The sequence below is a fragment of the Sinohyriopsis cumingii genome, chromosome 16 (assembly GCF_028554795.1).
Source record: "Sinohyriopsis cumingii isolate HCF-2022 chromosome 16, ASM2855479v2, whole genome shotgun sequence".
In the NCBI taxonomy this organism is placed as follows: Eukaryota; Metazoa; Mollusca; class Bivalvia; order Unionida; family Unionidae; genus Sinohyriopsis; species Sinohyriopsis cumingii.
The window spans coordinates 83,902,061-83,916,610 of record NC_142976.1 but is presented as its reverse complement, the minus strand read 5'-3'; the positions used below and the strand labels follow the sequence as shown (position 1 = coordinate 83,916,610).

At 35.4% G+C, this 14,550-nt stretch overlaps 1 protein-coding gene across 1 annotated transcript in view; it reads right to left on the bottom strand.

The window, feature by feature from the left end:
* Positions 1-14,550, bottom strand: part of LOC149780916 (Golgi apparatus protein 1-like) — a 220,331-nt gene that overhangs the window by 23,548 nt on the left and 182,233 nt on the right. The window contains exons 21-24 of the mRNA XM_089938010.1: positions 13,913-14,014; positions 9,961-10,089; positions 7,455-7,575; positions 2,154-2,260 (exon numbers count right to left, since the gene is read on the bottom strand). Of these exons, the coding sequence (XP_089794136.1) occupies positions 2,154-2,260; positions 7,455-7,575; positions 9,961-10,089; positions 13,913-14,014 (459 nt within the window). The remainder of the gene's footprint in view (positions 1-2,153; positions 2,261-7,454; positions 7,576-9,960; positions 10,090-13,912; positions 14,015-14,550) is intronic.

The following is a 14,550-nucleotide window of genomic DNA, read 5'->3' as shown; positions in this document are numbered from 1 at the left end:
TGTTGTTATTTTTCTTTGCTCACGCTAATAAAATGTTATGCAAAAGTCACACCACAGCCCACATTAACATATTTGTATTAAGGAGCCACATGTAACATTTTCATGTGAACTATATTACACTAGTGATGAGTTCGTTTTACATTAAAGGAAAATATTGGGTGAGAAAAATAATCTACATTGGGGTCTGGACCAAGACGAGGAAATCCCAGTCACAGGGTTACATTATACATCTCCCCACGAGGCTTGCCTCGTGGGGAGACAAATAATGTAACCCTGCGACCGGGATTTCCTTGTCTCTGTCCAAAACCCAACATAGATTCTATATGTCACACTCTGAGTAGCAGTTCTAATATGTCATGGACAACCCTAAAATTTCTGCATATCTGACCAAGAGATAATCAAATTATAAGTAAACAGAAAGATAAACTATTAATATTTCTTTACATCAAACAACATCTCCTGAAATAAAAATATCATCACCACCTGTCAGACTAAATTATGAAGGAAAATATTATTAAATTCCAAGTTAAGTTATATTTTTTAAAAGTCTCTTAAGATCACCAGTGCTTAACAGCACATAGGTAAACCTAACATCTACTTTACAGAAAAGCACTTTTTTTTTTCATGTTAATGATACTCAGTTAACACATTAACCCCTGAAGGTTTGTCATTTTTGCCTGAAAATCGAGTAGGAAACACATTTTGAATGTTATTTCTGAATAGATCCAAAAACACCAAATCCCAAGTGATCTTTCAATAACATACTGCCTAGTTGCGTTAGAAACATCGTTTTTCATTGGTTATTTGGCTCGCGCATGAGCAGAAGGGTAAAAGCTGAGTTCTTTTTTTTTTTTTTTTTTGCTAAAGGGAGCCATTATTTTTGTATCGAGACCACTCTTTATTCCAAATGCCCATCTTATCCTACTTTTTTGCAAAGGCTCGTCAATCTGTTTGCAGTTCATACTGGTTTGCCTTAGATCTGAGATCAAAAGGTCTAAAATCCAGACACAAAATCGGATTCCGACCACGGGCGAATTTTGGGTAGAAAAAAGTTGGGTCCAAAAAATGAGATTTTTTAAATCCGTATTTTGTAGTGCAACTAGATATTCCAGATTATTTGATATGATTGTAAGCTACATCTGTCTACCTTTCTATAATACCACCCACTTTAGTGTATCATGCATGACTATGACGCTACAGAGCTCGGCAGTAGGCTACGTTAACTCGTCGCTAGGGGTTAATGTGTTAATAGCTACATATATCAAATAATTTCTGTGCAGAAACAAGTCAGTGATCTAAGATAGAGATTTATTCTCTGAGCATGTTTTTAATGTAGTACTAATAATAATACTTGACCTATCCAGATTTTCAGTCATGGTTATCACATTGCAACTAGAAAACTTTTATTTCTCTAAATGACATAGATAAAATTGGTAAAAATGTAGGGCTCCAAAAACTGCATTGCTTAAATAGGTATCTATTGAATTACAAAATCCAATCACATCCATCCTGAAAACATTATCTGTTCCATTAATGCATTTTAAAATACAAGTTTGCTGCATGACATGAAAGTTGGTATACTCGAAAATGATGAAACTTAATGTAACCTAACAGTAAACCACAAATGATAAAACTGTCCCTTAAATAAAGCATCTCAGACAATAATGGTGCAGCCAGCCCCCAAGTCACAAATAATGGTTGAAAGTGATGGTAGTGCATAGTGACACCTTAAATAAATGCGAAATACTTCTTCAACTGACATAGTTTTGACTAATACAACAAAAAATCCAGTGGCACAGCAGCTGGACATAACTTATTTAATGTTGTTTCTTTATTGCCAATGCATTTTTTGTATTACTTATGCCATCTTGTAGATTCGGCCAATGTTGGTATGTGAGAAAGCTTGCCAGTAGCTTCTTGTGGGTTGGTGGTTCTTTCCGGGGTTTTCCCAGGTTCTTCCTCCGCCATTAATACTGGCTGCCATTTATAGCCTATCGTGTGCTGAAAAATGGCATTAAACACAACAACAACAACTGCCATCTTGAACTTCTCCACTGTTATCAGCCATTCAATGGTGCATGACTGAACTCTTGTGCAGAGCATAATGGGAGGCAAGGGTACCACTCTAACAAGTGGGAGACCACAGTACTTACTTTGGCTGACAATTCCCAGAGTTCTTTTCTCTGCTGTAACAGTTTTAAACACTCTCTGCTCAATTTTGCTGGACGATCTTCTTGAATTGAAAGAAGGCATGTCATTTCTGGGAATAGAAAAAAAAATATACTTACGGATGAATCAAAGTTATCCATCAATATTTGTAATTCATGGAGCTCACTGGCTGGAAATATCTGAATTTCAATTGATATGATCAATGTAGTTTAGGTTTGGCTTGATGACATACTAATAAATGTTCAGATGGTCAAGATACAATCATGCTTTTTGAAAGTACAAATACTGTAAACAATACTAGCAAAATATGTGAAATCATACTTCCAATCGAGTCCAACCTTCTGACTGACCGGTTCATGGCTGACAAAATGCAAGCTGAAACTTCAAAGTTTCAAGCACTAGCTGTGGGTAGAAAGACATTCAATATGAAGCCTGTACTTAAGATAAACAGTAATGTAAATGATTGTGAAGAAATTCTCAACTGCTAGGAACTGACATTGACTATCAACAATAATTTGACTTGTATGTAAAAAAATCCCATCTTTGTAGGAAAGCTTTTCATGGCAACTATTTGTCTTGAAACATAATGTCAGAAGTTAACTAGACTCCACAAACTGATAATCTTACATATAATTATTCCCACCAATCTAATGTAAGGAAAAAATGCCATACCAGACTGTGTGCAGACTTTGGACCAGGACTACAGAGACTTTTACAATTCTGAATACATGTGTTTCCAAATAATGCAGTATCATCAATTTTCATGGGGGGACCAATTTTTGTGGCTTTTATTGTTGCCCTGAGCCACAAATTTAAATCCCCAACTAAAATGAGCCACGTAGGATGATGACACCCCCATCCCATTTTTCTTACAGTGTTTCAATCCTAGAGATCAACACAGCTACTAGCATTTGATACAACAAGAAGTATAAATCATTTTATATTGTTTCAATGCACATGTCTAAGTTGAATTTTACCACTCTGAAGCCACTGTGTTAACACCATGATTGTCAGAAAAGTACTGATGGTGAAACTTGATGGATAGTAGTTAAAGTAAGAGATCATTCATATGTATTTTAATAACCGATTGGCCTAGTGTTGTTGGCTGCATCAGCTTCCTTTGATGTTGAGCACTCAAACAAAAATATGGCGAAAGTGATTAATCTTGACAGGTATTTTATTTGTGCTCATAGAGAAGGAAGTATTGTTTTAGTGTTGTTTGCTGCGTCTGTTTTGACTGATGTTACTCACTTGGTCAAAAGCACAGTGTATGTATTGAACTTGACAGGTCTTTGATTTGTGCTCATGCAGGTGGCAGTATTGTTTTAAACATTAAAGTAACCGCCATTTGCGTCGGCATAGTTTTTTTCTTTTGTATTCTTGATTTTGGATATTTGTAGAGGTTAAACCATGCAATTAAAAAGCTACTAATATGCAAACTTTGTCAGGCAAAACTACAGATTTAAGTACCCACGAGAATGCCTTTTTTTAAATACAAAACCATGAAAATTGAGCCCGGTGAAAAAAAATAATACTACAGTATTTGGATTATTTGATAGGTTTTACAAACAATATATACAATTTTTGATAATCAAATTACTTACATGTCCTTATAATTAAATTTTTTATACTGATATAAATATATTAATAGTATATCTGCCTAACTATTGAAATACATTTAAAACAACACTGTAAAACTTAAAGTGTTCACAAGTAAACAACTACAACAACAACATAAAAAATCCACCCCAATTTGAAGTTTAATAACAATTCAAGATACTTTAAACTCATTCCAAAATCTTTTGGCAAATTTGTGGGGAAAATAGACTGTTCAATGTCAAAAAGATATCACAAATTAGTTAATATAGGTCCAGTCAAGTAATCCTTGAAATATACTCTTATTGAAATCACATTACAAATACATTAATTCAAAGACTGCATAATGCAAATAATTTGGCAGTGTTTTTTCAATGTGAATGAATCCTGATTTTGCAATTTTGCAGGAGGAACAAGTAGTATACCAAACTTAGCTGTTCATGAAGATCAGCTGCTGTCAAAGTTTTTTTAAGGAAACAGTAGTTGGGAGTTGACAGAGGGTGGGGAAAGCTGCTTAAAGGACAAAAATATTTTAATTTGCATACTAATTTTATATGGTTAGTGGAGGTAATCCAGAATGCTTGTAAGAGTTTTTGGGTTGAAAAAAAAAACCCAATTAGAATTATGTAGCTAGTGGACTGTATAAAAATAAATCCTTCCATGGCCCCTGTGCATTATTTGTTATGAAAAAGCTCTTATCAAATTATGACCTCTGTCTCAGACAGCTCTCCATCATCACAACACACTTCATTTTTAATATGATTCCAGCTATAACATGGTACCACTATGAACCCAATGAGACCAAAGTTAAACCAATGCATCTAAAATGGTATATTAAATATATGAGAACATGTGGTAAATGAAAACCTTGTGCATATTTTTATTTTCTGTGTAAAACAATACTTGAAAAATTTCAATCACTCTTGGTATACTGCTGTTTGATACATATGGTCCCCCCCATGTATAAGTTCAGTACATCATGTTTTTCTAGTTATATTTTGATTCATTACACAATGCAGTAATCTGTTATGAACCTCAACTACTACACTACCAAATAATGACAGTGAGCTGCATGAAAAATTAACTTCTTAGAAAAAGTATAATAATTTTAAACTTTTTCCAATAAACAAATGATGGAATATAATGAAATAATAATAATAATAATGAGGACTTTAAGCTTTAAGCGCTTTACAACATTACACAACACCTATAAGATAAAAAAACATATAATAATATTATTACAAAAACAAACACCATGAAATTAGAAAAACATTAAAAAATAAAAAACATGCTGAGAATATTTTATATCAATATCAATATCAATAAGTTGTCCTACTTAGCACATATGTTCCAAGCAATTAGGCTAATTGGGACTGCTCTTTAGGGAAGTAATGTACCTTTTTTCACAAGGAAATAGGAACATACTGCTCATTTGTATCCCAAACAAGATTTATCAAATGGCAAATATTTCTCACCTCCTTCATACCCCTGACGAGGAAAAAGTGTAATCCAAGTGGACAAAAAGAGGAATCCAAGCAGAAAAAGAGGAATCCACATATAACATGCTACAAATTCAATGAACAATGATTTATTTGCCCCTCTTGTCTTTTAACATCCTTTACTGCTTCAAGTTTTCATATGTAGCACTTTTAGCTTTAGAAAGCAACAGATTTTCATGTTGCATTTTAAAACACTTTGTACCAGCTGAGACCATGAATGTTTTGCACACCAGTAAGGCACAAAGTACTGGGTTACTGAGCCTGGATCTGAATTCACTTTCATGTTTGTTAACAATACTGAACAATCTCTCACAGTCAGCATTAGAATGGTAAAGAACCAATATTCCTTTCATAACCTGACAAACAAGAGGAAATTTATATCTTCCAGTGATTGTGTCTTTTAGCTGGGAAATAAGGTGCCACTGCACATCAACTCTATCTGCATTAAGTATATTGTCAGGTAGAATCCCAACTTTATACTTCAGGAATTCTCCTTCCAGATGATCCAAGGTAGACAAGGATGGTAATAGAAAGGGATATCTCTCGACAAAGAATCTAACACTTTCGAAGTTTTTTGACCATCTCTCATTTACATCAGCAACTGAAGCATTTAAAAGCACTTTATCTCCATAGGGGAATTTCTGGAGCATGTAATCACAGGCTGTAGCATAGTAATCTCTAACATTATCATAAAACACGTTCACACCTAGAGCAGAATTGTGTTCTATGAATTCTCTTGCTTCTGCACCAATAGCAAGATCTTCATTTTCTTTCTATTAAGAACTCGATAAATAACACCTCTGCATTTATAGCATTTATGTCTGCACTTTAGTTCTGCTGCAGATAAGAAGTTACCTTAGTATTGGAGTTCGTAAGACGAGCTAATTCAATGTATTTCTTTGTTTTCAAGTGTTTCTCCACATAAAATTTACCAACATGCCCAATATTAAAATCGTTTCCGCACAGACTGCAATGAGCATGATGCTGCTCTAGAAAACAGGGACTTGCATCGTTGCTTAAAACTGACCTGTCATACATGTACTATATAGTACATGTTTGACAGGTCAATTTTAAGCAACGATACGAGACCCTTTGCCCGAGAATGGAACGCTGTATTATGCCATTCATGTATTCATCTTTGAAGGATTCGTTTTTTTTGTCTTTTTCTGATCCACCTGTGAAATTCTTTGAAAAAATATATGTGCTCTAACACAAACATCGACTAGAATACATCTGAAGACTTTTAGTGCCAAATAGTAAAATTATTTCCACATGGCCTGCAATAGACGTCATGTGATGCTGCCCTCGTGTCCTCATGTTTGGAGTATTCTGTTATTTTTTTGTTTTGTTTATTTTTGGCCTTTCTCTAATCCATCTGTGAAATTATTTGAAAGGAGATTTGCTCTCATACATGCTTTGACTCAAATAAATTATACTTTTTAGCGCCAAATACCTATAGACTGGTTATGTACTAAATATAAATTAGAAAAAAGAATCTGCAAGTAAAGATTAAAAATTTGAAAACCAGTCTGGTCTCTCCTCACTAAGCCATACAGCTGCTATAAATAGAATACAAGGTCGAAAGTTTTAAAGTAGAACCAGCATGTTTCTGGGTAATAGGATAGTTGCTATAAATAGAACATAATACTGTTAGGAAAGTGCACGGACAAGCATACTCTTATACTGTAGAAGCCATCTTTTCTAAAATATGGTCTGTGGGATTAATGGGATGTTAATAAAAATGAGAAAACAAACAATTGATTTTTTTGGAAGGTGGATATACCGAAAAAGCGTAATCCATATACGTTTAAGCGTAAAGCGTAATTTAATGAAAAAAATCGTAATGATTATGCCAAGAGCGTAATGGTTGGCATGTATGCTCCTTCCCATTTATCCATAACACTACAACAGACAAATGTCTAGTTTTTTTTCCTCCAGTTTTAAGACTACTACATGCTAATATCTATGCCTTTGAAAATATTTATTGTAAGACATTGCCAAATGTCAAGTTACAAATAAAAGATCGAGGAAAACAAATCTTGAATGGCAGTCAATGTACATTAAAACAAATAACTAAATAAATTTCAAACTTAAGTAATATTTTCTGCACGAAAGTTATTTCTGAATCTACAATGCTCTATTTCCCCAACTTTTTCCTACATTAATTTTCACATTCTAATCTCCACTTACGCCTGCCTTCTCCAGCCTGCACATCTCCACAGAAGCGGTTGATATCATTCTGGCATGTGGAATGCAGTATAGGGTCTATATTCACATCTATTTTAACTTCTACAGAAAGTCGTAGCACCTCCTGCATAAATCAGAATGTATAATATAGTGATCATGAAATAATGAAGTTAAACAACTGTGACAAAGCTGTCATGTGAATACATGATATATTGGAAAATTTATATATAAATATAACTCAAGAGGGAAAACAAACTTTTTAAGGGAAGAAAAAAAGATGAATAAAATGAGCTGTCGCAGCAGATATTAACATGAGGAAAATCTGTTATTAGAAAGGAAAGAAACTGTCAGATGTCACTGATCTAGATGTAATGGAATAAATTAGATTTTTAATCATGTTTGGTTGTTTTGTGGCACAGCAATACAAGCAGGTTATTAGTGTCAAGGTAACTCCAGTAAAGTGCTTTAGATTTGTGTAAAACGATACAGAAAACTCAAAGGGATAATCTACTGGATGAAAAGACTTTCCAGGAATTCATGACAAGTCAATTTCTTCTTGTCAAATGCTGAGTACTGAAACTATATTTACCAAATTTGAGTGAGATACTAACAAGGATGATTGCATATTGCGGTGATTGGGAGGGTTTTAAGTGATGTTATTGGGTAAGTATTCTCTTGCTGAAATCCTAGTCCTGCTGGAAAGACTCCACAAACTTGATGATTCTTATTACATGAACATAAGGAAGTCATACTCGATTCTGGTAAGTTAAAAATTCCATGTCCAGATGGACAAACTTCTGGAATGGATGCAGGTCCGACTTTTCCCAGTTACCTAGAAAGCCTGGATGACCTAAAACAGAGAATTAACATATGTTTCTGGAGTATGTCAACAAAGGTACAGTGCCATCATTGGTGATGACTCCATTGGAACAGGGTGACGACATAATCCATAATCCTGGTAAAAGCCCAAGGGTTGATGTTGAGGCCTAAGGGAGAACTCTGAACTGATAAACTGTGTTGCAGCAAGAACAAACATAGAAAATGTGACACAAAGTGGATAGGGATGTGTAAATATGCGTTTGTTTGTTTGAGACTCGATGACATACTCATCCCATCGAATGGAGAGGCAGATTGATCATGCCATTTCCATTTGAATTGGCTGAGGTGACTCTAGTTGACGATGGGTCTCAACTTACTGTTTGCTGTCCCAAAAAGAAACAGCCGGAATAAAGCCCTAGGGATTGTGGTATTTGTGCAAGCTCCACCACCTTTTGATGAGCCACCATATTTCCTGTTGAAGGCATCCTTCTACCGGTCTGACAGTGCATCTGTGAAGTGGGACGGTGGAGGAGAGAGGAGAGGATTGCTGATGAACAAAACCTGCAGCCCCTTTGAATGAACTGAATTACCCACCCCTTCCCTGTTCTCAGAGAATGCTGGCGAAGGTGAGGTGTAACAAGACTTTCATGAGGAGCCACATTTTCATTTAGGCCCAACAAGACCATGGGATGTATGCTGTTTTTTTTTTTATAAGTTTAATGCCATTTCTCAGTGCAAGATAGGCTATGCAAGGCAACCAGTATAACTGGTGGAGTAAGAACCAGGGAAAATCTTAGTAAGAACTACCCACAGGAGTTATGGTTGCTTTCTCAGATACCAACATAGGCTGAAACTCAAACCCATGGGCAGAGCTGAGATGGCAGTGATCGGTAAAGGCAAACGCTTCAGACCACTACGCCAGGGGGTCCCTGGGATGAAATGTGTTTGTAAAGTTTTGCATCAATCCACTGTACTTTTGGAGACGTAGTGATAACAAACTTATACTGAGTGATGAAAACACTACTAGATGAAAGGCCATTACACAAGCTTTTTAGGTCTATGACCAATACAGCTATAAATTAAAGAAAAGATTTTCTAAAATTTCATTTCAAGGCTCTGTTCCTACTATCATGAATGATCAAGGGACAAAATAGTTTCAAAGTACATGTTGGAGCATTACAATCCAGTCATTAAGTAAATCTTCAAAAAGATTACCGAGCACACTCTCTTTGAAGTCCTATTTCTTTGTTCAGTATTTTCCTGCTGCAAATCTACCATCTTCATTTTGCAAAATGACCTCAATATACAACAGTATAAAAAATATAAATTCTCCATGAAAATATTTATAAAAAGGATGAAAGGTTCTGAGTTTTATTTTGGGAATTTAACTTTTAGCTTCATAATTTGGCCTGTTTATACTTACATAAATCTGATATAAATATTTTTTTACTTTTGTTATACATGGCAGCCAGTATATTATGTGGAAAAAACAGCTGATAACACCGGAAAGAACCACCAATGGGCAAGCTATCTCACATTCTGATGTTGGCTGAACTAAAGATTCAAACCCACCTGGACAGGTGAGATGTCAATGACATGTAAAGGCAAGTGCTGTGGACCACTCAGCCACCCAGGGTCACAATGAATCAAGTATAGAAAAAACAGCGATAACCACTTAATATAAACTCACCTGGAAGCATCGAGAGCTCTGATTTATTTTTTTGTCATAAAGCTTTTCCTTCAGACATTCCTCAATCTGTCCCCCATCATATCCGTCTGTTTCCAGCTTCTCAAGCTCCACGGGACAATACATTTGGATCTGAAATGATACATACAGAAGATCTTTCACAAGTGTTTGTTAGATCTGAAATCATACACAAGAGGTCTGTACATGTACAAGAGTGTCCATTAGTTCTGAAATCATAAGCAAGAGGTCTGTGCATGTACATGAGTGTTCATTAGACATAAAATCATACACAATAGGTCTATACATGTACACGGTGTTTGCTGGATCTGAAATCATATAAAACAAAAGATCTTACAAGTACATGGGTGTTCATTTGATTTGCAATCATATACAAGGGATCTAACACATTCATTGGTTGTGAAATCATGCACAAGAGGACTGAACATGGGTGTTCACTAGATGTGAAATCCTACAAACAAATGAGCATGAGTGTTCACTGGCTATGAAATCATATACACTGAGAAAAACAGTGAGTACTGAACATGAGTGTTCAGTGGACATGAACTAATACATATGCAGATCTGGGTGTTTATTACATCTGAAATTATACACAAAAATCTGATCTAAATGAAATGTTCTTTAGATCTGAAATCAAACAGAGGATATTAACATCCACAAGACCTAATATGATACACACAACGATCTTACATGTGTTCACTACATCTTAGCAACCAAAGACAATTTTGATGGAGTATGCTCTAAACAAGAGTCCTTCAAAGGGACTGATGCTCTGTTATCCAGAAAGAATTCCCAGAAATTTATGATGAGACTGTTTCTTTCATTTAACAGATGAGTGTTGACTGTGTGTGTCTGATTTGGATTTTTGACGTAGCTTTAAAAAAATTTCAATCATATCGCTACAATGTCGGCAGTGTGGCAGTCTAGCACTGGAGCATCATGTTGCAGACACGTAGCATGATGTCCCACCCAGTCACATTATCATGACACCAGTCCAACCAGTCATAACACTAACCTCTTAATGCTGAGTACCAAGTGAGGCAGCTGTTAGTACCATTTTTTAAGTCTTTGGTATGACTCGGCCAGGGATCAAACCCACAACCTCCCGCATTGGAGGCGGACGCTCTTACAACTAGGCCACTGGAGCGGTCTGGTGAGTGTTGAAACCATCTCTGATGTCCTAAAGTGACAAGTAGCAACCAACATATTGGATGTATGAACATAAACAATTAATTTAGGACAAACTAGACACCATTTGAAGACTATAGTGAAAACCACAAGTTGATATGATCATCCATTCAAGAGAACCAGTGACATGATTTTCAATATGTTCAATGTGGCTGCCTTGCTTGAAGTCAGATCAGCATCATTTTGATATAGGATCAACTAGATATCATAGTTACCATAGTCTTTTGCTGAACATCACATGTCAATATGGCTTTCCATTTAGGAGGAGGATCTGGAACCTAATTGTCTAGCTGGCTCCAATTGTGGCTATACCAGCTGTCAGATCGGTGCCACTTTGATTTAATACCAACTAGACACCATAAGAAGACTTCTGGCAAAATCCAAATGCTAATACTTTCCATTCAGGAGAAGAAATAAGATTTTTCAAAGATGGCTGCTGTGATAGCCATATTTGATATCAGATCAGCATCATTTTCATTTAAGACCAACTAGACATCACACAGAAAAACACCTTTTAGTGAAAACTCCAAGTCCAGAAAACAGCATTTTCAATTGGGACCAACTGGACATCATAAGAGGTGGTCTTGGCATAGATTGTACAACTCTCCAGGGATGGTTGCCTCTCTCCTCAGGTAAGGGTGAACAGTCTGCAGATTTCCTCCCCGGCCCATCTGGTCACCTCATCATGAGAAAGATGGACATCAAGGAGTTTTAAACTAGATCTGAGAGTTCTGCTGGTTCCATAACTTAAGCGTTTGGGAAGTGATTCTTTGCTGGTTTAGTTGGGGTCTGTACTGCAGCTAGGGATCAGTACTGCTGATCCTTTAAGTCTTGTGAGGCCACAGAAGAGATTAGCCCTCTGGCAGATGAACACAACAGATGGATACAAATCAGATGAATGAGCAGATAGAAATGGATTGACAGGGAGTGAGTGAGAATCGACGGACAAAGAGGTGAATAGAGACTAACTGGCAAAAAGTGATCAGATGGATAGGCAACTTGCAAATATAAGGATGAAGGAAATGATAGGTAGACAAATAAAAGGATGGAAGGACATTCAGAAATGGGTGATAAATGATCAATGGGCCCATACACAGACAAACAGATGAGTGGATTGAGAGTATAAATGGACAAATGCATAGACAAGTGAGTTTTGGACAGGTATTCAAGTTGCTTAATCAATAATTGGACAGAAGCATAAATAGTTTCCAATAATTCTATAGTATTCATTCAAACAAATGGCTGATTAAAGCATCTATCAGACAACAACACTCGAACTGGATGAAAAGAGAAGTAACTAATTCTGTGCCAATTTGTTAATTTAAAAATAAGGAGATGCTGCTGATGTCCAATAGAAAGTTGCCTCTTTCATGTAACTGCCCCCCATCTTCATCTCACATTAATCCTGGACTAGTTTTTGTGGAATCCAATTAATATGTATTCTGAACATCTCTCTTGATAGATTGCTCTTTACTGTAGGTCTACTCATTTGAACTACATCTCTATTTTGCCTTCTTTAAATTCCCTACAGCAATTTTGCTTTTTATTTCCAATAAGTTCACAACTCAACATATTTACATCATTTTGATAAAAAAAATATAGATTACAAGGAGTACTTAACATGTACACTTCATGTCTTCACACAAGTACACTATGACTACTGAAGCAGAAGAAAAAGCATATCCGATTGATTTCTTTGGTAAAATCCACGAATCCTTTAAAAACAGAAAAACTTAAGAACACAAATACTTTAACAAAATCAATCTTTACACATAATTTAAAATTATTCTTCAAAGTTTGATTTCAACATTTCAAATCTCTGCTTAAGTAGCATATGAATGATATAACATAAAACACAGAGACCTCTAAACCTAATTTAATAATGCTGTATATACTTGTGCATAAGCCCCCCAAATTGAACAGGTAAAACATTAAAAAGCGCATGACCCACACACAAGCCTACTCAAAAGTCCAGCCATATTGAAAATCTTGTCATTGCTACTCCATCTGAAAGGACGGTCATATTCACATGGAATTATAGTACAGGAGGCCCTGGGTTAAGTGTGTGGTCTTGTCTTTAGTGATCTACAATAACAATTTATACCAGTAGTCAACAAGAAAACTTATGTTTAGACCTTGTCCCATGTATAAGCAGACCTCCCTTCTTCCAAGCTTTAATTTTCCCTTAAATTACTTGGCTTATATGTGAGTATATATGGTATTTCTCAAGCAATTATGATTAAATAATTATAGAATTTCTTCCAAGTTTACTTTATAAATGTTGAACATTTTGTTGTTTTTGTGATTGTTTGATGATCTTTTGAAGAGTAATAAAGAACAAACATTCAACTTTATTTTTTATATATATCAGCCCTTACTACCACACGACAAAATATTGTATTGGTAGATGCATGTGTTCTATGTTAAATATTGCCCAACAGGTGTACTTCTGGCTAAACTTGCATTTCTCAGCATTCTACTACCATTTTGTTATGTGTCATGACATTGGCATATGCCTAAGACATCACAGAGGTACCAAACTGAACTTTTATCGATACTGTACAATTTATGACAACACAAGCCTATCCATGAAATGTATTTATGACTAGATTTTGAAACTGTTTAGATGATAAGGTGAACCTTTTCCTTTGTGTTTCCTACTCTTGCATAGAAACTTGCAGTTGTTGAGGACAAATAACACGAGTATATAAATAAATGAAATTAAACTTTCATGAAATTAAACCCTTACCTCCATTTTACAAGCCTTGGCAAGGACAGGGTCTTGTCTGTAATCTTTTGCTGCTTCTTTGATGATCTCGTATATCTCATCAGTGCATCGCTTGGATAGCATCTGCTCTCAAGGAAATGTTTGAAAATTACACTCTTCAGGTAAATTAAAGGTGCAAAACAAAATCCTTTTTAAATTAAATTTCATCAACAAAGACATTCTGTTACAATGAGAATTTCCTTGTTCCTCCATTAACATATTTTTATTTAATAATTGTTCATCAGAGTTTTGAAGAACTCACAAATTAATGTCAACGCAAAATTCTTATTTCATGTACTTGTATTATTTAACAAGTTTTAAAAAAAGTTGATAATTTTCTTGTTCAATGCTGCATTTTAGATTGTGTTCTATCAAATCTATTATTTAACCCATGAAATCATTTCCCACACTAAGAACTAAGATTTTTTTTAGAATCCTTTGTCTCAGCTGTAACAGGTACTATGACCACACCGCTTTACATTATCAAAGACAGGCTTGGTTTTTTGTTTTATAACATACCATATCATGTCAAGACAAGTAGGGAGAAGTGCCTTCTCACAGGACACACAAACATAGCTGATAAGGACTGGTCTAATGGTGACAATTGAACCACTTAATTT